Consider the following 27,445-nt stretch of genomic DNA (forward strand, 5'->3'; position numbering starts at 1 on the left):
CAAAAGATGCTCATTAGATACTGTTAACTCTCCATATTCACTTAATATTTAGAAAATTCTATGTAAAATATCATGAAATGTTTGTATTCTTTCCTCTAGAATATTGATTATTTTATGGGAACTTGACACAAGTAAACTAATTCATGAAATTGATAAAAGAATGAAGTCATTTCAAAGTTACCACAGTTAAAGGTTTTTTTCATGTTTGACTACAGTTTATGAGGCATCTCTTATTGCTTATTTGTAATGGTGTGTCCTGGCTTAATTTAACACACTGCATGTACAAAAACAAGAAATGAAAAAAGCTCAATTATAATAGTTGTATTTGAAAACTTAAAAGAATTCTTGGGGCTGGCGCTGTGGCACAGCCGTAAATCCACTGCCTGCAGTGCCGGCATCTCATATGGGTGCCAGTTCAAATCCTGGCTGCTCCACTTCCAATCCAGCTCTCTGCTATGGCCTGGGAAAGCAGTAGAAGATGGCTCAAGTCCTTGGGCACCTGCACCCGCATGGGAGACCCAGAAGCTCCTGGCTCCTGGCTTCGGATCAGCATAGCTCTGGCCATTGCAGCCATTTGGGAGTGAACCAGAGGAAGACCTCTCTCTCTGTCTCTGCCTCTCCTTCTTTCTCTGTGTAACTGTGGCTTTCAAGTAAAATAAATAAATCTTTTTAAAAAAAGAATTTTTACAGTGGTAGCACTAATGGTAAGGAAAGATTCTGATGTCAAAAGAATCCTGCAATGTGTGGGAATGAAAAGGGAGCTGCTCTTGAGAAGTCTAATGCTTGATAGACGTTACATAGACTATCTTATTCCCTTTTTGCCAAAAGTCTTCCATTCAGTATTTTAAGAGACTGTCACTGAGATAATAACTAATAATAAGTAATTGTATAGCATGTAACTCAGTGGTAAAGTGTGTGTGTGTGTGTGTGTATATATATATATATATATATATATATATATATATTCCTCTATCTAACTTGTATAGAATTTTTGATTCTTTGAACAGAGAAAAATTACATGAAGTAATGAAGTATTGCTCTGGCATAAAAAAGAATGAAAACTTGACATTTACAACAAAATGGATGAAACTGGAGATCATTTTGCTAAGTGAAATAAATCAGATGCAGAAAGACAAATTTCACATATTTTTCTTATTTGTGGAGGTTAATATACAGAGTATAGAAATTGTGTGGATGTCATATCATTTGGTATGTAGTTATAAATATCACTTCACTGAATCACATCATGAACATGACATATACCCTTCTTTCCCCATATTATTGTCATAAATTCTTTACTTTGTGATACTGTCTCTGTTTTCAAGAAAAATATATGTGTATGTATATAATGTCTACATATGAAGTAATTGTGTCAAAATGTTAAAAATATTACATATTAAAGCTAAAAAATAAACTTACTAAAATAGGAAATATATTTCTAATCACACTTGGTTCTACATCAAAAAATGATTTGCTATATAGTACTTCTCTACATTTCCTACTGGTATCATTCTTTACTCATTTCACATGAATAGATGTTCATATAATAATGTCTACAATAATTATGAACTCAAACAGTAGAAATGAAATCTGTGATGCTTGCCTTCATGAAGTAAGTAATATTTAAATATAACTCTTCAACTCTAAGATGTAACAGCAACTCTTACTTTTCTCAAATGTCACATTCACATGGTTTCCCTACACTGTATTACCAGGCTGTTCTTTCCCATCTCTCCAATCCCACCTATTTTTCCACACCATGCCTCAATGATTCTGTTACCTCTGCTTCTACTCATAGAGAACTTGTTTTCTGAGGTTGTTTCCCCATAATAATAAAATTTTAAAGTAGAAACAAAAATGTAAAGTATATTTTTATTAAATATAAAGTATAGAACGTTATAAGTTTCAATGTATTACCTTGTAACTAGGGTGTTGGTCCCTCAAGTCAGATACTATTTCTTAATTAGTAACCACTTACCTCTCCAGCATTTTCAAGAAAGTGTTCTATTTATTTAAATAGAAGTGTTCCGGGATATTTCTGCTTACATTTTTCAGGATGTAAAGGTTTTCCTTTCAATTGTGTTAATGAAAACCTATATAAATATATTGTGTATAGCTCCCTGATTCTTGAACAGTTTAATGAACAAAATTCAATCTTTTTCTGAATCATATTCACAATTTTGAACATGTGTTTATTCAAATTTGTTGTTTATTCTATGTAATACAGTAACAACTAGAGTCTACAAGTTTTAAAATCAATAACTTGGGGCCAGAGCTGTGGTGTAGTGGGTGGGGCTGTTGCCTGCAGTGCCGGCTTCCCATGTGGGCCCCAGTTCACATCCCGCCTGCTCCACTTCCAATCGAGCTCTCTGCTGTGGCCTGGAAGGGCAGTGGAGGATGGCCCAAGTCCTTGGGCCTCTGCATCCGCATAGGATTCCTGGAGGAAGCTCGTGGCTCCTGGCTTCACATTGGCCCAGCTCCGGCTGTTGCAGCCAGCTAGGGAGTGAACTGGAGGATGGAGGTCCTCTCTCTCTGTCTCTCTGTCTCTCTCTCTCTCTCTCTCTCTCTCTCTCATTCTCTCTCCCTCTTCTTTAGTATATGATAATTTCTGTATCTTCATTCACTGATGACTGTAGTAGTTAGCGAACTGACTAGTGATCATAGAGTGTAGAAGTCATGTGGCTACTTTTTTTTTGTAAAATATCAGAAATAAAATGAATGAGAAGACTAGTTGTTCACTGAATTATGGTTTATTCTTTATGGAACTTTGCATATAAGAAAGAAAAGGGTTACTTCTGATTAGGAAATGAAGTGGAAGTGATCAAGAACAGGTACACAAGTTTATTTACCTGCCTTGGCACATTTTATTGAATCATGGGTCATTAGTTTTAATTATATATTCTATACATTTTGGTTTATTTGAATTATTTTATCATATTTATAAAATAAATGAGACATTTACAAGACATGTATCTTCTCGTTGAATTGAGTTCAGATATAGTGTACATTTTTGTGTCTATCATTTTCTTTAGATATAAATTAGAATTGGGTCTTTTGCCTTTTCTACCATGTAGGATCCTGCATCTTAGCTTAACAGAGTTCTCTTTTAACTTTCTTTTCGTGCAAATCACCTAATCTGAAATGTGATAGTTGTGTTTCAGTAATTAGTCATTGTGATTTAGCAATTTACTGGTATTCCAGATATTTATCAAATCATAGTAAGTCTAACCCATTGTTAGTCTCTTAAAGTCCATGTAAGTTATGTGAAGCTGACTAGTACAACAATTTCACATCAGTTTTAAAAGTAATGTATGATTAATTTACATAAATGAATGATAACAAATGAATGATGCAAAAAATATATTTCCTTTGGAGATGGGGTGGGCAATGCCATCATGCAAAAGTCAGTGAATTTCTTCTTTTATTTTAAAGTTTCGTGTATATATTTATTTGAAAGGCAGAGTGACAGAGAAAGAGAGAGAGATTTGATCTGATGATTCACTCCCCAAATATCTGCAACAAATGGGGCCGTGCCAAACCAAGGCCAAGAGCCAAGAATTCCAAACAGGTCTCCTACGTGGATAGCAGAAACTCAAGTACACGGACATCTGCTGTCTCCCAGGTGCATTAGCAAAAAGCTGGATCAGAAGCAGAGGCTGTAGTCAACCCAGGCACTCCAATATGGGAAGCGAGTATCCCAAGCTTAACCTGCTTCACCAAAATCCCTGCCTCTCCGTGACTGTCTTCTAATTTAGGATAGTTCTTTGTGGTTTTTCTTTGAAATGTTGCAACTACTGTATGCCATTTGTTAGCTTTTAGGGCAGACACACACACACATATATGCTCGTGTTAATGTATGTGTGTATGTTTATATATGTACATGTGTTTGTGAATATATTTGTGTGTATTAATCTGGGAGCCATATATTTAAAACAAAAGTGAAAATATATAAGTGAAGTACTGAATTGACAAAGAACAATAATATCTGAAAGATATTGCAGCACTAAGTTCAAGTAATCTGGATTTTGAAAGCCAGACAAACTAAAAGAGATAAGCATTTAAATTTATTTCCTGAGTAGGAAAACCAAATATCCATATACAAAAAAAATTGGACCAATACCTCACAACATATATTAAGGTTAACTCAAAATAGGATTAGACACCTCATTGTAGGAATTAAAACTATAAAACTCTTTAAAAATGACACAAGTAAATGATTTTGAATTTGGCAGTGTTTTTTTGGTATGTCACCTAAACCCAAAGTAATCAAATAGATACAGTGGGCTTCACTGAAGTTAAGCATATTTTTATTTCAAAGGATACTATAAGGAAAGTGATAAGACAATCTACCCAACAGGAGGGAATAGTTGCAAATAAAATATATGATAAGCACCTAGTATGCAAATCTTTCAAATCAACAACAGAAATACAAAGGAACCAATTTAAAAATAAGGAATATATTTGAATACACATTTCTCCTAAGAAGGTATACATGAGAGAGCTGCTTGATAAGTACAGGAGAAATGCTAAATATCATTACTCATTCAGGAAATGCAAATCAAAATCACAATGAGATACTACTTCATACCCACTAGGGTCACTGTTATTTAAAAGCAAATAAGTGTTGGCACTGACATAGAGCAAAGTAAACCTCCTATTTTATTATGTTATAAAATGATACAACATCTGTAGAAAACAGTTTCACAACTTCTCAAAAAGTTAAATAGAATTATCAGTAATTTCACTAGTGGGTATATATACCCTATAAAATTAAAAACATATGCCTCCACAACAACTTGTACACCATTGTTTATAGCAATATTATTCATAATAACCAAGAAGTGAAAAAAGACTCACTTGTCCATTGTCTGATGAATGAATAAACAATATGTGGTATATTTGTGCAATGGGATGTTATTCAGTCAGAAAAAAAAATGAAGTAGATAATATGTTACAACATGGATTATCCTTGAAAACATTATGGTAAATGAAGCAAATGGTTCACAAAAGCCCAAATATAGTATGATTCCATTTATACAAAATGTCCCTGGGACTGGCTTTGTGACATAGCAGGTAAAGCCACTACCTGTGATGCCGGTTTCTGTCCCGGCTGCTCCACTTCTGATCCAGCTCCCTGCTAATGGTCTGGGAAAAGCTGCAGAGGAAGGCCCAAGTGTTTGGGCCCCTGCCACCTACATTGGAGACCCTGATGAAACTCCTGGCTCCTGGCTTCATTCTGGCCCAGCATTGGCTGTTGTAACCATCTGGAAGGTAAACTAGCAGATGGAAGATATCTCTCTCTCTCTCTCTCTCTCTCTCTCTGTCTGTCTCTCTCTCTCTGTGTGTGTAAGTAGAACTTTCAAAATAAATAAATAAATCTTTTTTTAAAAAAATGTTCTCTATAGGTATATCTATGGAGAGTATATTAGTAGTTGACAAGGGCTAGGGTGTGAAAGGAGAGTGACTTCTATGAGTTACTAGCATTCTTTTTGAAGTGTTGAGAATGTTCTGGAATTAAATAATGGTGACTGTTGCAACTTTGTGACTATATGAAAACCACTGGATTTTACATTTTAAATAGGTGAATTGTGTGGTAGGTGAATTCTACCTCAATAAAAATATTTCCTATGTGATAGTTATTGGCTTAGCTTGGAAAGATATTGGAACAAGGATCTAGCTTGGGGTATACTATGGCTTTCAAAACATGATCTATACACATCCTGGAAGACTCAGTATTGTGCTAGAGCTAATTCAAACTTGTTTGTGATAGCCTGTTGTTTGCATCTCTTACCGACTGTAGTAGTCAAAATGCCAAAACTAGAAACTGATAAATCAGTTTTCTTAAACCTAAGAGCTGCTATTAAATCTTTACCAGCACACCACTGATGGAAGTTCATACCAACCACCCTTCTTCTTGAGAGGTTTCAGGATGATGAGGGTCCAGGAAAGGAAGGGCTTGAAGGTACCTTGATGATTTTAATTACCTCCTTGTGGTTCCTTGAGATTAACATGAAGCTATCTAATTGACAGATCCATTCACATGAGGCAATCCACACTACACACCCTTCCAAGACTTATCTACCCACAAAAACAAATAAAAATGTGAAGTAGTTATAACTTATGGTAGTATTAATTATTTCAATGAAAATGAGACTAAGAACTGTATTAAATGATTTTTCATTCAGATTGTTTGGCAAGCACTACTTCCTTGTGTTCCTTTATTGTTTCTTTTTCTGTTGCTATTGTTTCGTCTCTGCTTGGCATCCTAATCTGCATCATGAGGCAAAGGTCTGTCTATTCAGTGGCCAGAAAGTCAGATCTTATTCCAAACTATTTTTAATTTACAACCAAATAAAGGAAAATGTCTGATACGGTGAAATTTCCCAATCCTTTTTTTAAATATGGGCCAGCTGTTTTCAATCTCTATTATGACAATAGAAGGTACATCATCCAAGTATTTTTAATTGGTTTCAGAATGTAGCAGTTAAAAATACAAATAGCTCAGATTAAATCAATCCTCACTTTTGAAAAATGTTCAAAGCTCATATTCTACTGTTGATTAATCAGAAATATTACCTCTATACACCAAGTTAAATGCTTTATTTTGTCTAAGAGTTGCATGCTGTATTCTATTTTGCTTGCAGCAAATTTACATATGCAGACATTTATATCACTCATACTAATCTTTTCTGTTTGAGGGTGAGTTTACTGTTACTTCCAATGAAGTGAGAAATACCTTAATCTATATTGTGCAACCTAATTACTGAATGTGCAATGGGGAAAAAAAATCATATGGATTGGGGCTGGCACTGTGGCAAAGTGAATAAAGCCACTGCCTGCAGTGCCAGCATCCCATATGGGTGCAGGTTCGAGTCCTGGCTTCTTCACTTATGATCCAACTCTCTGCTGTGGCCTGGGAAAGCAGTAGAAGATGACCCAAGTCCTTGGGCCCCTGCACCTGGGTGGGAAGATCTGGAGGAAGCTCCTGGCTCCTGGCTTCAGTTTGGCACCGCTCCAACCATTGCAGCCATCTGGGAAGTGAACCAGCAGATAGAATATTTCTTTCTCTCTCTGCCTCTCCTTCTCTCTCTGTGTAACTCTGACTTTCAAATAAATATATAAATAGATAGATGGATAGATAGATAAATAAATCATATGGGATACAAATCTTGAAAAGCATGATCTATAGCATCCAGAAGCTAAATACAACTGTTACATGACGAAATAGTTATTAGATAAAAATTTCTGTATTATAGTAATTATTTAAATTTCTGAAAAATTGTTTTAGTATAATAATTTATAATAAAATATCCTACTCTCTAACAGTATTTTTTTTAGTTTTCCTTTTTGATAGCATTCTGCTATGCAGTTTGTTCTCAGTATTGTGGTCTTCAGTTTTAGAGTTTCATTAAATATCTACCTTAGAGTTATTTATCAATGATTAAATTATTTATTATTTGCTTTAAAGGCTATGTAAGATCAGATGAGTCCCTGAATTCTAAATTTTCTCTGTAAGAATAAAATATTTTCCAGTTCTTCTTGGCCTGTTTAAAATAGTGTAAGCATGGATTTTGACTAATAGATATTTTCAGTGAGTGGAAATTGTCAGCCTAACAGAGTTGTTCATTTAGATTTTTTTTTTGCTAATTAGCATCAAAATGATTTTTAAAAAATATTGGTGCTAACCTGTGTGTTTTGCATTCAATTTGTAAATATTTATCTCTAACACAAAAGCTCGTTTTCTTTTTTTGGGTTTTTTTTTTTTTTGCTTTGTTTTGTTTTGTTTTGTTTTGTTGACAGGCAGAGTTAGTGAGAGAGAGACAGAGAGAAAGGTCTTCCTTCCGTAGGCTCACTCCCCAAATGGCCGCCACGACTGGTGCGCTGCGCCAATCCGAAGCCAAGAGCCAGGTGCCTCCTCCTGGTCTCCCATGTGGGTGCAGGGCCAAGCACTTGGGCCACCTTGCACTGCTTTTTCAGGCCATAGCAGAGAGCTGGATTGGAAGAGGAGCAACCGGGACTAGAACCAGTGCTGCAGGTGGAGGATTAACCTACTGCACCACAGCACAGACCCACAAGCTCCAGTTATAACTGGGAAGCTTTGTGAGATATGAGTTCATGAACAAGAGATACAAAAAGAGAAAGAATTGTTTATACCTGTTTGACCTTGAAAAAATCTACCTCAGAGAGTCTCTCATAAGAAATCTTGGGGGTGGGGGGGCGGCGCCTTGGCTCACTTGGTTTTGGTCCCGGTTGCTCCTCTTCCAGTCCAGCTCTCTGCTCTGACCCGGGAAGGCAGTGGAGGATGGCCCAGGTGTTTGGGCCCTGCACCTGCATGAGAGACCAGGAGGAAGCACCTGGCTCCTGGCTTCGGATCAGCGCAGCGCCGGCTGTAGCGGCCATTTGGGGAGTGAACCAGCGGAGGGGGGACCTTTCTCTCTGTCTCTCTCTCTCTCACTGTCTGTAACTCTGTCAAATTAAAAAAAAAAAAATCTAGGGTAGTAATTTTTACAAAGCACGTTGAGTGATTATTAGTCATATCCCTAAAGTAAATGTAAAAATTAGACTGAAGAATGTTCCTTATCTGTTAATAAATAAGCATAATTAGATATTCCCTTCAATATTTAGGTCAAGTGGAAATTATGTAAGTGATAGTGATTTAGATACTATAAAGCACTCTGTCACTATAAGGGGTTGCTTCTATCTGATTTGTTTTCCAAAATTACTTTTGCACTATTTCATAAATGGAAAAAATTGTGGAGATGTGAGGATGAGGAGACATAATTATCCACATCATCTGTAAGTGCCACCATTAGCAAAACAATGCAGCATGTAATTATATTGGCTATACTTTTATTATAGTGTGCATTCAATGAATTTACAGTTTATTTCCATATTTTTGTGAAATGTGCTGTTGAGTTACATCAGTCAACAAACTAGCTCATGCTAATCTCAGATATTTGTGCCTGAAACTTGCTTGATAAGCAAGTTGAACTATTAATCCAATACCCATTATCTATCATAGTTGGGAAAAATGTTATTACTGAGCAACTTTTGTATGACTTAAATTGAAATATCAGCATTCTTTGATTCCCCCAAGCTTTTTATTTCCTATACCAATAGATTAGTTCAAGTATATAGTATTTTTACTGTTAATGAAAGCTTGGACATTCTCTTAGTATATCTTCTTAAATACCTTTACTCAGATCTATTTCATAGGGCACTTTAGAACTGAAATATAAGAAATTCAGTAGATAATTGAATGCACAATTATTTTGTGGAAATCAGAAGCTTTTTTTTTTTAACAAAAACAGCTTAATTTCTATACACTGTCTATTAAACTAATACATTCTGTAGGATCGGTTAACAAATTTTTCCTTTCAAGTTTTATGACAGATTAATGACACCAGAGAAGTTTTTTGCTTCTATATTAACTTTTATGTAATAATGGAAGAAGGAAGTAAACAAGAATGTCTCATATAGGTCTCACAGAAAATTTCTGAAAGTTCATCACAGAAAAATAAGGAGGCAAATTTATATATGCAAGGAAAAATACACAGTACCGACCATATACTGTATGCTGGTTTACTTAAACATCTTTTGCATATTAGTGCAGGGAAAGATGCATTGGTATTCATTTTCTGTCTTTCAGACTTTATTCTGAGTTTTGGTCTCAATATCATTTTGTATGAGGACAGGAAATTTGTATGACAAGAAAAAATGAAGACTATGAACACTCAGTTGATTTCAGTGATTTTAAGTATGATGGATTATAAAAGAAAATGCAAAGAAAAAGTAGAAACACTTTAAAATAAATAAAGCTGGCATTTTCTTGGGAGAAGTTATTTCTAAGGCAGTTAAAAATTTCAAATATATGGCTAAAATTTAAATAGAACTGGTTGTTTTTTCATTCATAAATATATGTAAAGCCAATTGATTGATATTTTTTTCTTATCCATATTGTTGTCCAAGTTGCTTAATTGACAAGCAATCCCACTTCCCAAATCAGAGTGGTGTTAGGGAATGGCTGCATAATCAAATTTCATCCTATGAAGATAAATGAGATGCTGTTATGCAGTCAAGAGGCAGTCCCAGGGATACCTTTCACTAGAGTCTTTTTTTTCAGATTTATTTATTTATTTCAAAGACAGAGTTACACAAAGAGAGGAGAGGCAGAGAGAGAAAGAGAGAAGTCTTCCATCTGATGGTTCACTTCCCATTTGGCCACAATAGCCAGAGCTGCACCAATACAAAGCCAGGAGCCAGGAGCTTCTTCTGGGTCTCCCATGCTGGTGCAGGGGCCCAAGGACTTGGGTTATCTTCTACTGCTTTCCCAGGCCATAGCAGAGAGCTGGATTGGAAGAGGAGCAGCCAGGACTAGAACCGGTGCCCATATGGGATGCCGGCGCTTCAGGCTAGGGCGTTAACCCACTGCACCACAGCACCAGCCCCTCAGTAGAGTCTTACTTGGTCTGACCAAGTGTAGCCTGAGACCAATCAGAGGTCCCAAATCTCTTTCCATTGATTTCTTAGATCACTAACTACTTGTTATTCACTTGAAAATCAAAGTGAGGAATTAGGAGAGCAAGTTTTCTTTTTCTGTCAAATATGCTTCCTCACATCAAGTATCCAAGAGATTTTCCTAAGCTTTTTGTTTCACTTTTCCTACATCAGTCTTTTAGATAAATTAGAGCTTAAAAGAGGATCTCTTGGAATCCATAAGACTTCACTCAACATTTCTTTGAAAATTTTTAAGGTAAATGAGCATTGTATGTATAATAGAAGTAAAAGATGCTTCTTTAGCAAGAAATTTCCTTTTGTTTTGCCACTGTGCTTCTGATTGTGACTAACATTTCTTTTCCTTTACCCTTTATGTAAAGAAGAAAAGAATGATTTTATTCTATTTCCCTTAAAAATTTAACTACCCTTAAAAATTATCCTACCATATTCCTCCATGGTTTTCCATATGAACTTCAATAGGAATTAGCAATTGTAAATAAATCATAATTATTTATAGACAACAATTATCAAATGAGATTTTCCTTATAATATACTTATTTCATAATTATTATTTTAGATATGTTATCATTGTTTATTTCCCACTATAGTTAACGTTCCCTTTATGCTAAAAAATTGACTCAAAGACTATGTCCATTCATCGTACAGAAGAAAAATAGAGTAAGCCAGTCAAGTTAGTTTCATAAGTCTTTCTCTACTTGTAACATCTGCTTTCTAGCAAAACTATCACTATCACTTCTCAAATTAATCTCATCCCTTAAAAAGGTGATTTTAATCATAATTTCATTGAAAACCTCCATATCTGAGAGATTTCAACTTGAATTTATTTTCCTGCTAAGAATAACTATTGCATTGATGGGAATTCCATATATCATATTTACTCTGTACCATTTCTTACCTGCAGTACCCTGAATATACCTCATGAAAATTTCATGCTTGCTACTCATTGAAAAACATACAGATTGAGCATCCTTAATCTGAAAACCCCAAATCTTATATGCTCCCAAGACCCATATGTTTTGAGCATTACCATGATACTGCAAGTAGAAAACTATACACCTGGCCTCATGCGATTGGTAGCAGACAAAACACAGGTGCACTGAAAACAACATATGAAACTATCTTCAGGATATGTGCATAAGGTGTATAGGAAACACAAATGAATTTCATGTTTAGACTTGAGTCCCATCCCAACATATCTTATTTTGTATATATAAATATTCCAAAATCTGGAAAAATTTTAAATCTGAAAAATTTCTGGTCTGAAGCATTTCTTTTTTTTAAAGTTATTCTTTTTTTTTTTTTTTACTTTTTTAAAAAGAGTTATTTATTTATTTGAAAGGCAGAGTAAGAGAGAGTCAGAGACATGGGCAGAGAAAGAGAGAGAAGTCTTTATCTGCTGGTTCCTCCCTCCCCAAATGGCCTCAACTGCCAGGGCCAATCCAAAGCCAGAAGCCAGGAGCCATGTGCTTCTTCTGGGTTTGCCATGCAGGTGCAGAGGCCTAAGGACTTGGGCCATCTTCTACTGCTTTCCCAGGCCATAGCAGAGAGCTGGATAGGGACACAAACTGGCACCCATATGGGATGCCAGCACTGCAGAAAGTGGCTTTACCCACTACACCACAGTGCTAGCCCCAGTCTGAAGCATTTCACATAAGGGATACTCACCCTATACCACAGATTTCTTTTTGGAAAGAATGTTTTCTTTTCTTTAATATCGATTAATATCTGAAGAAAATAGATATGTGTGATTTTTAAAAATTCTGTGTAGATGGTTTGATTCTGTGTTTAAACTAATTTCTTGGAAAGGGAAATGTTTAAATTTTAAGTTATCTTTATTATAGAAATTTGAGGATGACATTCAAAAAGATAAGGGAGAAATCCCTTTTAGGGACTTTGCTGTCACATTTATGACTGAAGTTATAGTTTATAATAACTTCTAAAATAATTTTCCTCTTCAAGAGATAGTAGTAATCTATGCAATGATAGTTGATCTTAATTAAGACTTTGAAGAAGTTATCTTAGAGTCAAAGTATGATATTTCTAAGAAAATTATTAACAGTGGCAATTATAACACTGCTACTACATTTTTGTGATTATTCCCTGCTTCTTACATCTAATAATTGAGTAAAATGCTGTTAAATTAGAAAATTCTTAAAAATTATAATGTCATAAGAGAAATTAAAATCTTATCTTAAGATTTTGTGATTTCTTAGTTCATTATTTCTTTGTTCATGTTCACCAATTGTCATCAACATTATCACTATTCTAAGTGATATAGTTAATAAACACTTATCTTATTCGTATTGAACAGATTAATATTAATTGTTCTTTGACACACTACAGATAACAAGAGGTTTTGTCAGAGGTTAAACAAGTGAAGCAAACATTTTGACAGCAATTTTTAGCAGTTAGCTCAGCTGACATTTAATCACTGAAAATCTGTATTCTAACAGAAGAAATTTATAAAAATACCTTAGCATTTAAAGAATATTTTGAGAATAACTTCGTATCAACTGTAACTCAATACCCCATATAAAAATATCTAGTGCAGAATTATTTTACACTGTGAGGAAAGTGATTTTTTAAATGTCAAGTTGCTATGAAAATGTAATGCTTCAGACCAGAAATTTTTCAGATTTAAAATTTGTCCAGGCTGATGACTACTAAAGGGCATAGGCCAATTTCCAAACCACATCTGTATGAGTCAATGTATATAAATGGAATTTCCTATTTTGTGGAAATTGTGACTACAACTGATAGAAACATTTGTGTGCAGGTTTCTGTGTAGAAATGAGCTTTGAATTCATTTATGTAAATGCAAAGAAGTGTGATTGCTGGGATAATATGGTACTAAAAAGTTTAGATTTGTGAAAAAACTGTCAAACTGTCTGCCAAAGTGGCTGTAAGGCAGAGTGAGGTAGGGCAGGGGTGGGGTAGACAAAGAGAGGCATTTTCCACCTTCTGAAACATTCCCCAAATGGCCACAAAAGCCAGTATGGGCCAGGCTAAAACCAGGAGCCTGGAAATCTATCCTGGTCTTCCACATGGGTGGGAGAGGCCTAATTACTTGGACCATCTTCCTCTGCCTTCCCAGGTACATTAACAGGAAGCTGGATCAGAAGCAGAGCAGCCAAGACTCAAATATCACTCATGACCCCCTAAAATATGTACAAAAATGTGGCTCCTTAAAGTTCCCCAGAAGTCCCATCTGGGTCGCCATATGATATCAGAAATGACCCCCTAAAATATATATAAAAATGTGGTCCCTTAAAGTTCCCCAGAAGTGCCATCTGGGGTGCCACATATGTTACCGGAATTTGGGGTGCCATACGATATCATCATATGCTTATTAATAAATCCCCAATATTAATAAGCCCGAGAGGTTCTTGCCTAATATTTATTTTTTTAACTTTTATTTAATGAATATAAATTTCCAAAGTACAGCTTACAGATTACAATGGCTTCCCCCCTCATAACTTCCCTCCCACCCGCAACCCTCCCCTTTCCCGCTCCCTCTCCCCTTCCATTCACATCAAGATTCATTTTAAATTCTCTTTATATACAGAAGATCAATTTAGTATATATCAAGTAAAGATTTCAACAGTTTGCACCCACATAGAAACAAAGTGAAAAATACTGTTCGAGTATTAAATCACAATGTACAGCACATTAAGGACAGAGATCCTACATGAGACTCCTACAGTGACTCCTGTTGCTGACTTAACAATTTGACACTCCTGTTCATGGCGTCAGTAATCTCCCTAGGCTCTAGTCATGAGTTGCCAGGGCTATGGAAGCCTTTTGAGTTCACCAACTCATCATATTTAGACAAGGTCGTAGTCAAAGTGGAAGTTCTCTCCTCCCTTCAGAGAAAGGTACCTCCTTCTTTGATGACCTGTTCTTTCCACTGGGATCTCACTCGTGGAGATCTTTCATTTAGGTCATTTTTTTTTGCCACAGTGTCTTGGCTTTCCATGCCTGAAATACTCTCATGGGCTTTTCAGCCAGATCCAAATGCCTTAAGGGCTGATTCTGAGTCTTGCCTAATATTTAGAGAAGAATTCTAAATACTGGCATAAATAAACGAGGTAGCATGGTACATTTTAAGCTTTTATTTAGTGAGAAAGATGCAGAGGAGAGTGAGAGCTTTATCTAAGAGGGAGAGGTAAATCTGGGTTCATACCATGTACCAGGAACCAGCCACATGGAAGAGCATCCAGGCCAGGAAGCCTAGGGCAGGTGGCCCGAAGGTCACGCACCCTGGAGGCGCAGGGCTACAGCTAGCCCCCTCCTGGCAAGAGGCCAGGGCAAAGAGAGAGGACACACCATGTCCCAGGCTTTTAACCCACTTACAAAGGGGAGTGGTTAATTAACCTGATTGGCTGTTGGGCACCCAGGTGTGGCCAGGTAGGGGCATGAGGTCACACAGGGGCATGGTGAAGGTATCAGGTAGGGGCATGAGGTCACACAGGGGCGTGGTGAAGGTGTGGTCTTCTAGCTCACAAACCTAATCAATTTTAACCAATATGCCTGCCTACTTCAATATGAGATGCCCATGTGGCAAGTGGTAACTTAATCCACTATACCACAATAATGACCGCATTAATCATTTGTGTGTATGTTCATGAGGACGATTGTGTCTGTATAATTTTTGTGACTTTTTTCTGGATTGTTATCAGGGTAATGTTAGCCTTATACAAAAAAAATGGAAATTTTTCACTATTCTCAATACTTTCTGAAAGAAATGCATAGAATTGATAGTACTTCCCTTTCTCTCTCTCTCTCTCTCTCTCTCTCTCTCTCTCTCTCTCTCTCTCTCACTGTCTATGACTCTACCTGTTAAATAAAAAAAATAAAATAAATTTTAAAAAGCGGCCGGTGCCATGGCTCACTTGGTTAATCCTCCGCCTGCGGTGCTAGCATCCCATATGAGTGCCAGGTTCTAGTCCCGGTTGCTCCTCTTCCAGTCCAGCTCTCTGCTGTGGCCTAGGAGGGCAGTGGAGGATGGCCCAAGTGTTTGGGCTCCTGCACCCTCATGGGAGACCAGGAAGAAGCACCTGGCTCCTAGCTTCAGATTGGCACAGAGCCGGCTGGCCATAGCGGCCATTTGGGGAGTGAACCAACAGAAGGAAGACCTTTCTCTCTGTCTCTCTCTCTCACTGTCTATGACTCTACCTGTCAAATAATAATAATAATAATAATAAAAGAATTGATAGTACTTTTTTAAAAGTTTGATGTAGGGGCAGGCATTTGGCCTAATGATTAAGACACCTGTATCTCATATTGGAATGCCTGGGATCATGTCAGGCAGCAGGTAATGTCTTAAGTAGTTGATTCTTTGCTACCCACATGTGAGACCTGGGTTCATTCTCTGCTCCATATTAGATCTGGTCCAGGCCAGGTCATTGCAGGCATTTAGGGAGTAAAACAGAAGATGAGAGTTCATGCCCTCTCTGTCTCAAAGAGGTAAATATTTATGTAAAAATCTGATACTGCATTTATGAGTTAATTGAATCATTTTTTCTTCAGTCCAAATGAGAGAACCCACAGAGAATCCTTCTTATGCCACTTGTAAATTCCTTTTCACAAGTATAAATTGCAAATTATCTCTAAAGGAAACTACTTTCTGAATTTGACACCATTCAACCTGGTTTCTTCAGTTTTTACTGTGTATACATATTGAAATATCTCACTGTACACCATAACAATGTACAAGTGTTATATATTGATAAAAATAATTTTTAAAAATGCAAAAGAAAGCCCACAAGATATCAGCAATTTGAGCAGACTGATCATTTGTTTATGTGAAAAAGCCATGTCAGAGTACTAATAGGTCTTTTTATCTTGCAAAAAGGCATAGACTCATTGACTTTGAATTAGAAAAGCCCTTGGAGGTGACCTTGTTGAAAGGCTGGCAAATTCCTGTAAAGGACCAGTATATACTTTAGACTTTACAAACCAAAAGACAATGTCCTCATTTCTTGAAGCAACTGTTATCAATGGTGATCTGATAGACTTTTTTATACTTTTACAAAAATATGAAAAAGTACATCCTTTCTCTTGAGTTATACAAAATACACATACATAAAGTGGGTGGTGAATTGGATTTGGCCGATGGGGTGTAATTTGCCAACCCCTCAATTAGATCATTTCTTCAACTGGGCTGTATTTACGTAGGGTGCCTGTTGAAAATAACTGAATATTCGGTCTTCTTTCCTTGTTCCTGAGTCATAAATGGACACTCTTAGTAACAATACTTTTTCAAAATAAACCTCTATGGAAAGATACAATGTGCAATTATGTGGATGATTTAGAGGATTATTGAATCGTCCCATGAGTAGTGAGCTTTACTTCTTTTAGAAAGTAAATGAATTTCTTCCATGATCTTCTTTCCATACTCCCATCAGTTTCCCCATTTAAGCCATGAAATCCTTAGAACAAATGCAAATAGCATTCTCTAACTTTCCTTTCATAGAACTGCATTAAAGATTAACATTAGTTATATAATGACACAGTTTTGCAAATAAAATGATTACAAAGCAAAAAAATATATAAATAAAGTACAATATAAGGCATTAATGGAAACCTTTTTATCTTCACATTCCTCTTGAGCCTGCGAGTTCACTTGATGTCATCTATAAGAATCCAAGGCCTGTATGCCTCCATGAGTTCATTTTTTCTTTTTCTTTTTTTTTTTTTTTTCAGAACAATGGATAGTTAGATACAGGCTTGTGACCATGACACTGATGTCACCAAATCAGGAGCCAATGTTTCATGTAGTGAATTTATTCATCTTACTATCTGCAATAATTTGTTAGGATTGTGAAATAAAACACACACATAAATATACAGATACCATAATACAACTCAACAGTGCCTTATAAAATGTAGTAAAAATAGCACATATGAAAGAGAGGTTGGAATATTAATCTTTAAACAGAGCTATGCAGGCTTAACTATAAATTCGTTTAATGTGTGATGCAAAACTGTAAATCAGCTCTTTAGTGAAAACTCAAGAAATTGTCTTTAAAAAGGAACACCTTATTACAGATTTGTTAGTTGGATGATATTTATTATGAATGTATTTGGATTTGATTTTCATCACAATTTTCTCTTTCAGTAAGAATTTCACCATAATACACAGAATCAGTTTTCAGGAAAGTTGTCTTAGAGTAAAAGAGATTTTTTACATTAATCTCATTAATGAATTTGTAAATATTCCTTCTTCTCTTTAGATGTTAACTGAAGTTTAGACTTTACCAATACAAGTTATTTCAAAAGGACCACTTCTAGAAAGTTGTGTTACTAGGAATAATGAACTTTCTGCTACTTTGTATACTTGATAGTATTCCTACTAAGGAAGATATTTTTGATTTAGTTTCCTGAAAAAAGCATACATAAATCTTTTATATAATCAGGGACCCCAAAGCTCTAGGCAGTAACCTAATATAAATAACCAACATGAATTCCATATTTACTGTATTTTCTGTTATTTTTGATTAATCTAGTAAAATATGAGCTTCCTCAGACTATTTTGAAAAGAGTAGAAACATTGTCTGTATAGTTTCTCAGGAGGCCAAGTAGAAAAATAGATAAATCAAATATGTGAAAGGACATTGGTTACCAATTTATGAAGACAAATATTTGATTAAGCATAGGTTATGTCTAGCTGAATAAAATTTACTTGTGTTTTCCCTCATCCTTTACTTTTTGTCTTGACTTTTAAAATAATGAAAACTAGTGACAGAGCAATCACGTATGAATAGCCATTAATATTATGTGAGTATTTTTGGAGTCAAAGCAGTTCTGAATGTTCACATTTGTTGGATCAATATATTGAAACATATGCATCATTTTCTATCAACCTCCCCTAGCATGTGGAAATTTCAATTTTTCCCATGTTTCTTTGCCATATAAATTCCTTTTTATCCTTTAAACTTTTACATTTTATAAATATCAGTTTTCAAAATGAGTCTTTTCCTCTATATGTTGCCTTATTTGAACCAGGCAGCTACTTGCTGATAGAGGATATTCCAAACCTTTTTATTACAATAAGCTCTAAAGTATATTGGCACTCATAGAGTGGAGCAGCTGTTTGTTGCCATTGCTAAGATGGTACTTGGGATGCCTGTATCCATCATGAGAGTGCCTGTGTTTAGGTCCTGGCTCCACCTCCAATTGCAGGTTCTTGCTAATGCACAGTCTCAGAGTTCAACAGGTGATGGCTCAATTACTTGGGTACCTGCTACCATGAGGAAGAACTGAGTTGCCTAGCCCAGCTGTGAGGGAATGAGCTAGCTGATGGAAGATATCTGTCTATCTCTTTATCCCTCTTTCTGTTTCTCTGACTTTCAAAGGAAGGATGGAAAGGGAAGGAAGGGAGGAAGGAAGGATAGAAGAATGGGGAAAAAAAAGGAAGGAAGGAAGTTAAAAAAATTCAGGGTATTTTTCTTTATATCATACCTAAATGACACATTGAAGTATAAGTCTACTTCTTGTTAATTAAATTGATTGTAGATAAAACTTCTTTATATAGATATTAGTCTTGCTCATTCTTCAACTTTCTCTTCTCCTGTACTTGAACTCCTCTTGTGCCTAAAAGACATACTTTTGTGTATGTTTTATTTGGGGATTAATAATAAAATATTTTTTTCTTTCTTTCTTTTTTTTTTTTTTTGACAGGCAGAGTGGACAGTGAGAGAGAGACAGAGAGAAAGGTCTTCCTTTGCCATTGGTTCACCCTCCAATGGCCGCCGCTGCGGCCGGCGCACCGCGCTGATCCGAAGCCAGGAGCCAGGTGCTTATCCTGGTCTCCCATGAGGTGCAGGGCACAAGCACTTGGGCCATCCTCCACTGCACTCCCTGGCCACAGCAGAGAGCTGGCCTGGAAGAGGGGCAACCAGGACAGGATCGGTGCCCCGACCGGGACTAGAACCCGGTGTGCCGGCGCCGCAAGGCAGAGGATTAGCCTAGTGAGCCGCGGCACCGGCAATAATAAAATATTAACAGCAATTCTGGTGTCTTTTGAAGGTCTTTCTGGTTGAAAGGTATAGAACCCCACTTACAGCTGATTGAGGGACAAAAGGTGATAGAACTCATTTCAAGGATCTAGGATTATCTTAGTGAACTCAAGGACTGAAAGTAGAAAAATTAATACTTAGGAGAGATTGTAATCAGGAACTAAAAATACATCAGGAACCCAGATAAAAATATTCCCATCTCTGTTTCTCTATAGGCATATGATCTCTTGTTTCTGTTTCCTCTGTTTATGGCTTTGTTATTCATATTCTCTGTACATTGACTTTGTTCCACTTGGTGAACATGACAAAAATGGCTTTTCCATGGTGCTGAGAATTACCTGTCCTCATTTCAAATAATCACCTGAAACATTTTTATGAATTCTAACTCCAAATCTCCAAGAAAGAGAATCTGGCTGCCCAAAACTGGGTTATATCTTAGTTCATTTTGTGCTGCTCTAACAGAAAAATAATCTAAGACTGGATAATTGCTAAAGAAAAAAGTATATTAGACTCACATGGTGGTTGAAAGGTCCAAACATCATGGTGCCTACATCCTGGCAAGAACTCCCTGGTAGTATTACAACATGGTGTAGAAGTGGGAAAGTGAACTGGCTACATGCAGAATGGTCACTTGTGTGAGAAAGGAAGCAAGAGACCACGGAAAGACTGGGCTCACTTTTTCATAATAACCACTCTTATGGAATAACCTACTCTACCAGACCAACATTAAACCATTCATAATAGTGGAGCTTCCATGACCTAACTACTTTCCACTAGGTCTTACCTCTTAAAGGCCCCACTACCTCAACACCATTACATTGGTGAATTAAACCTCATCATGAGTTTTAGAGCAACAAACCACATTCAGGTTAAATACTGTTTACCTGCACAGCTAGGGGACTGGGTACCAGAAGAATGTGGCATTTGAGAATGGTCTATGTTTATGGAAACAGGGTCTAGGAAGAAAACCACACAATGTGTCCAACATGCCTGCTCTTGTGTTGAAATACTAATTCTGAAATTTTACTTTGAAAGAAGTTCTCGCTATGACTGTCAGTTAAGCACAGCTGAAACTAATGAAGCAATACTCTCTCCATAGTCTAATCTCCTGCATGTACTAGGTTTCATGATAAATGCAACTGAAAAATCACAACTTTATATTAATTTTTCCTTGCAGGCAATAACTACAACTAGCTCATCAAGTGAACTTACATTTACCTTTCAAGATATATCCCTTCAAAGTGAAAGAGTACCTTACAGATGTGAATATTTCTCTTTAGAAAGACTCAACACTTCAAGGTGAGTCTCACTGATAATTAAGTCTGCTTAAATATAATCTTAACTTGCAAAAGAATATAGAATTGTTTATTTTTATTTTTACACTACAATTTAAACATGATATTCAGTTCCCCAAATAAGGATTATTGACTGGATAGGGACAAGAAATGGTATAATGCAAGGAAGTTACTAGCCAAGCAATTACTTTCAAGCGTATTGAAAACAGTTAAAGTAAGGGAAGATGAAAATGACTGTAAAATCGGCATATACTAATATTCCTCTAATTTTGCACAAGTAGCTTCATGTGGTATCTTGCTTTCCCCATCCTAATAAATAAAAACATGTAATATGTCATATTTTTCTAGAGAGGACTATCAACAGGGACATAACATGTTTGCTAATATTTGATGAGTATTTAAACAAATATCATGTTTGTCTTTTCTTTAAGTAATAAAAGAACAGTTATATTACAACATGATGAGGGAAGCAAATCTGAAACCGAAGTTTCTGATACAAAAGGTTCTGAAATCTCAGCAATTTCTTTGGAATTTAGAAGTCTCCAAGACCTAACAATAATTGAAAGTGACACTCCTCCTTTGGACTCTGGCTCTGAAAGATGCTTGATTGATTCTGACTCTGACAGAGGTATTGGTTCAGACTCTGGCTTAGAACAACACTCAAAAGACTTGGACATGATAATATGGGGAGCAGACTCAGACACGGAAAAATGTCTAAGAGACTCAGACTCTGCAAAGCACCTGCTAGAAGGAGAAAAACACCAAATGGCTTCAGGCTCTGTTGAACAACTGATAGAGTTAAAACAATACGTGGTAAGAGTTGAACAGTATCAGGGGGATTCTGACTCTCTGAAATATTATGTGGGCTCAGGTTCAGAAAAATGCTTAGAGGACTCTGACTCTGACAGATACCTGATGGACTCTGACAATGAAAGACTGGAGATGGAGTCAGACTCAGACAAATTCGCCATGGCCTCTGCATCTGTGAAACACCTGACAAAAGCAGAAAAACGCCAAATGGCCTCAGAGTCTATAAAACGCCTGATAGAATCTGAAAACAGATTTATGGAGACCAATAATGTCTGGATTATCTCTTCTTCTGAGAGATATGTGGTAGACTCAGACACAGAAAGGGGTGGAATAGCTTCAGCTTCTGCGTCTTCAATACATCTTCTGGCAGAAGAAAAACATCAGGAAGAAACTAGATCTAAGAGATATATGATGGCCTCTGATTCTGTGCTGTGTAGGATGGATTCAGGTACAGAAAGATATGGTCTAACCTCAACAACTATGAAATGCCTCTTGGATGCTGAATCACTCCAATTGAGCACTGATACTGAGGGACTCTGGATAGATTCTTCGTCTGAAAGAAATACAGCAGACATAGAATCTCAAAGCCAAAAGATAGCCTCTGATTTTGTGAAAGAGGTGATAAAAGATGAAAACTTGCAGAAGATCTCTGACTTGGAAGAATTCTCTAAGGACCTCAGATATGAATCTGAAAGTTGCTGTATGGACTCTGAAAGACAACACTTGGTTTCTGACCAGAGTAGCTCTAACAGACATCAACTTAGGTCTGTAAGACAGAAGGATAGCTCTGGAAGATTTCAGCATGACATTCAAAAACATCCGGATAAAGCTGAGAGCCATGAAATCGACTCTAATTCCAAAAAACTTCGAAAAGACTCTGAAAACAAAGAATATCAAGATGAATCTGAAAGTGGAAGATACCTTTTGGAGATGCAGAAGGAACCGTGTCTGCAACAATTTGAAAGTGAGAGACTTCAAATGAAAAAAAGGAGAGAAAGACATTCCACAGACTCTGACAGCGAAAAAGAGTACAGTTTTGCAATTTGCAGTGAAAGGCAGCACCTTGACTCAGAAAATGAAGCACAACGGCTTGGTGCTCGCAGAAAGGATAATCGTCCTCAAGGTAAGCTTAAATATGTGTGGTCGTTGGAAGCAGCTTATTATACAAGTTCAATTGATAGCATTATTACTCTTCCAAAATGGAAGTACCTTTGACAGATTTGGGCCAGAGATAATTTTATGAGCAATTCAGAGAACAGATATCTTAATCCAAAATTTCTCTTCACTTTACAAAAAAAGAAAGAGGTCATTTCCTTTTAGTTGGCTTTTTAAAAAAAAGATTTATTGATTGATTTGAAAGGCAGAGTTACAGAGAAGCAGAAAGAGAGAGAGAGAGAGAGAGAGAGAGAGAGAGAGAGAGAGGTCTTCCATCCGCTGGTTCACTTTTCAGATGATTGCAATGGCTGGAGCTGTACTGATCCGAAGCCAGGAGCCAGGAGCTTCTTCTGGGTCTCCCAAGCACTTGGGCCATCTTCCACTGATCCCCCAGGCCATAACAAAGAACTGGATGGGAAGTGGAGCAGCCAGGACTCAAACTGGTGCACATATGGGATGCCGGCACTGCAGGCAGCAGCTTTATCAGCTATACCACATTTCCAACCCCTAGTTAACTGTTATCTCTTGATTTTAAAAGGACAAAAACATTTTTTAAAATTTTATTTGAGGTATACAAATTTCATGCATGTAGATTTAGGAACATAGTGATAGTTCCCACTCTACCCTCCCTCCCACCCTTACTCCCACTCTTCCTCCTCTTTCCCCTGCTATTCCCTCTCTTAATTTTTACAACCATCTACTTTAAGTTTACTTTACATTCATAAGATCAACCCTACACTGAGTAAAAAAGTTCAACAAATAGTATGAAGAAAAAGCACTGTACCTTAATAGAAGAGACAAAGGCTATAAACAATCATTGAAATGCAAAATATTGATTTCACTCTTATACATTTTTGGTACTCTATTAGTTACCACAGATTAGAGAAAACATATGGTATTTGTCTTTTTGTGGACTGTCTTATTTCTTTTTTTCTTTTTTTATTTATTTATTTGACATGCAGAATTACAGACAGTGAGAGAGAGAGAGACAGAGAGAAAGGTCTTCCTTCCATTGGTTCACTTCCCAAATGGCCGCCATGGCCGGCGATGCGCCGATCCAAAGCCAGGATCCAGGTGCTACTTCCTGGTATCCCATGAGGGTGCAGGGGCCCAAGCACTTGGGCCATCCTCCACTGCCCTCCCAGGCCACAGCAGAGAGCTGGACTGGAAGAAGAGCAACCAGGACAGAATCTAGCACCCAGATGGGATGCTGGTGGCACCGGCGGAGGATTAGCCTAGTGAGCCACCGCGCTGGCCCCATGGACTGTCTTATTTCACTAAGTATAATGATTTCCAGTTGCATCCATTTTGCTGCAAAAGACAGGATTTCATTCTCTTTTATGGATGAGTAGTATTCCATAGTGTATTTATACCATGATTTGTTTATCCAGTCATCAGTTGATGAACATCTAGGTTGATTTCATATTTTAGCTATTGTGCATTGAGCTGCAATACACAAGGGAGTGCAAATAACTCTTTCATATGCTGATTTCATTTTCTTCAGGTAAATTCCCAGGAGTGGGATTGCTGAGTCATGTGGTATATCTATTTTCAGCTTTCTGAGTATCTCCATAATGTCTTCCACAGTGGGTATACTAGATTACACTCCCACAAACGGTGGATTAGGGTACCTTTTGCCCCACATCATAGCCATCATTTAATGTTTGCTGATTTGTGTATGTGAGCCATTCTAACTGGGTTGAGGTAAAACCTCATTGTGGTTTTGATTTGCATTTCCCTGATGGCTAGTGATCCTGAGGATTTTTTTATGTGTCTGTAGGCTATTTGGATTTCCTCTTTTGAAAAAAATGCCTGTTTAAATATTTTGCCATTTTCTTAACAGGATTGTTTGTTTTGTTGTTGAGTTCCTTGAGCTCCTTGTATATTCTAGATATTAACCCTTTATTGGTTTCATAGTTCACAAATATTTTCTCCCATTCTGTCAGTTACCTCTTCACTTTGCTGAGTGTTTCCTTTGCAGTGCTGAAACTTCTCAGCTTGGTATAATCCCATTTCTCTATTTTAACTTTGATTACCTGTGCTTCTGGAATCTTTCCCAAGAAGTCTTTGCCTATGCCCATGTCTTACAGAGTTTCCCCAATGTTCTCTAGTAATTTGATGGTCATAGATTCAGATTAAATGGAAGAAAATTAAAGAATTTTTAGTTAAAATGGTTATTCTGGCTTAAGAAGTACTATGTTTAATTTAGCTCCAATCATTCTGGAATGGATAGAGTTTATGATAGATTTTTTTGCTAAAAACTTTTTTGATTGGCACATAATTATGCATATTTATGGGATACACATTATTGATGTTTTGACCCAAGAAGACATTGTATAGTGATGAAGTTAGAGTAAATAGCATATCCATCACCTGAAACATTTTTTGTCATGATAATATAAAATATCCTGTCTTCTATCTAGTTTGTAATACTCAAAACCTTGTTAACTACATCATACTAGTGTGTAAAAGAACACCTGAATGTATTCCTCTTATCTAACAGTAACATTATACCAGCAGTGAGGAACTCTGGCCCATGGGCCATGTAAGACCCATAAAATCATGTGGTCTGGTCCTGCCAAGACAACCACAGGTAACACTTTTTGGGGCCAAAGGAGTATAGGGAGGGCTGCTTATTTACTTTCTGAGGACCTCATCAGGCTGAAACACTCAAGAGGGCTGCTTGGCTCTTGGGATGAGATGATTGCTTCCCTGGGTCTCTGTGGGCCAGACTACTTAGGGATGGTTATTCAGTTGCTTCTTGGGGCCAAGGATGTGTTGTCAGGGCCAGCCAGCTGCTTCCAGGGCAACAGGAGGGCAAATGGAGCCCCAAACCCTTTTCTGGAGATCCTTTCTGGTAGAGCCAATCAGAGTATCCTATTCGGGTTCTTCCTGACAACGAGAGCATGGGCACTGTCTCTTGACAGAATCACAGTGCTGGGTATGTGGAAATTGCTGGGAGAGGTGCTTCAAAGGACCCTAGATGGGTGGTATATTAAGATGGCCCTATTAAAGAAGAACTTGGGTTGAGGAGAATGCAACATAAACTAGGCCTTCTCTCCTAGACATTGCAGTGATTTGGTAACCCTGCAGTTCACCGAATTGGGCTCAGGGCATACAAAGGCCATAGGGTTCTCCAGTGGTAAATATTTTGAATGTCTGTGGTGTAACTGGGAACTGATAGAAGCCTCCTGATTATACTTTCCTGACTGAAAGAAGTCCCTCTTAAATCAGGACTGGTCTTGAGAAAGAGAATGGCACATACTCTATGCTTAGTTCTCTTCTTTATAAAGCTATCCTTTATCTCCTTGCTCTGAACTCTTTAGTCCTGTGCCTACTTTTGTACCCCACTTCCCAGCGAGTAGAGTATTGGTCCATATTTTGCAACCTGAGTCTGGGGTGGGGTGGTAGAAACAATCCCTTGGATTCCTGGCTAACATTGTTCCAGTGGCCCAGTCATTGTCTACTGGCCTGGAGAGAGGGTGATAAAGCTGTGGCTCGTTCTGGCTTTTCACTATGTAAGGTCTGGTATCGGGTATAGTACTATCTCCTGAACTTAATTCCCTCTCTCTCTCGCAAGTGCTAGGCATTTTTCTCCATGCTGAGCTGCTTAGAGTTGGGAGAGGGATGACATTGGAAATTCTTTCTTTCCTGCCTTCTTCAATGTCTCCTTTCTTATTATTACACTAAAAACAGACACTGGTCTCTTACCTGGCTTCCCCAGCTCTTATAATGGTAGATTGTTGTGTGAATATGAATTGGTGTCTCTGTAGGGAGATGATCAGTAAAGGATCTCATTAAGCCACCATCTTGTTCCATTCCTGCTCACTGATAAAGTTCCGTATTATTAGTTACTGTGGAAAGAGGTAAATATCCAAGCCTAACTATTTGAAGGTTCAAATTATCTTGTTTCCCTCAAGAAGTATCAAAGCTTCATAATTTTCTTTTTTAAAATTTATTTATTTATTTGAAAGAGTAATGGTTGGGGGGAGTTTGAGAAGGAGATCAGTCTTCCATCAGCTGGTTCATTCCCCAAATGCCTACAACAGCCTAGGCAGGACAAGACTGAAGCCAGGAACCAGGAATTCCACCTGGGTCTCCCATGTGGGTGGCAGGAACTCAAGTTCTTTAGCCATTCGCAACTGTTTCCCTGGTGCATTAACAGAGAACTTGATCAAAAGCAGAGTAGCTAAGACTATAATAATGGGATACAGGTGTCCCAAGACATGACTTGAACCTGCTGTGTCACAACACTTGCTCTCTCCATAATTTTCAGTGAATAATTGGCATTTACCTTGCTAGTCATGTTTATTTTATCAAATAAATAAATCATTGCCATTCTCCATTTCCTAAGTCATTTTACTTAGTATGTTTATTGTGATAATATACCATTCCATAGACAGGATAATTTTCCATATTAGTCATTTTCCACAAAGGCTTTTACCTACAACTGAAAGTACCAAACAAACAAACAAAAACTAAAAACCAAAAATTTGTCCCCAAACATTCCTAAGAAACCTTTCCTCTGAAATTACAATAAATTCTATGCCTCAAGAAATTTCTGTGACTACTCTCAAAATTGGAGTATTTAAAATAACACACATTTAATGCATAATCAGTTTTTTCTTACTTTTGTGCTATTTCCAT

At 37.1% G+C, this 27,445-nt stretch overlaps 1 protein-coding gene across 1 annotated transcript in view; it reads left to right on the forward strand.

Annotated features, from left to right (window-relative positions):
- The window catches only part of LOC133752666 (uncharacterized), a 381,981-nt gene that overhangs the window by 202,612 nt on the left and 151,924 nt on the right, over window positions 1-27,445 (forward strand). Inside the window, exons 9-10 of the mRNA XM_062183055.1 lie at window positions 20,716-20,837; window positions 21,265-22,766. Coding sequence (XP_062039039.1) covers window positions 20,716-20,837; window positions 21,265-22,766 — 1,624 coding nt within the window. The remainder of the gene's footprint in view (window positions 1-20,715; window positions 20,838-21,264; window positions 22,767-27,445) is intronic.

The sequence above is a fragment of the Lepus europaeus genome, chromosome X, assembly GCF_033115175.1.
Source record: "Lepus europaeus isolate LE1 chromosome X, mLepTim1.pri, whole genome shotgun sequence".
Classification (NCBI taxonomy): domain Eukaryota; kingdom Metazoa; phylum Chordata; class Mammalia; order Lagomorpha; family Leporidae; genus Lepus; species Lepus europaeus.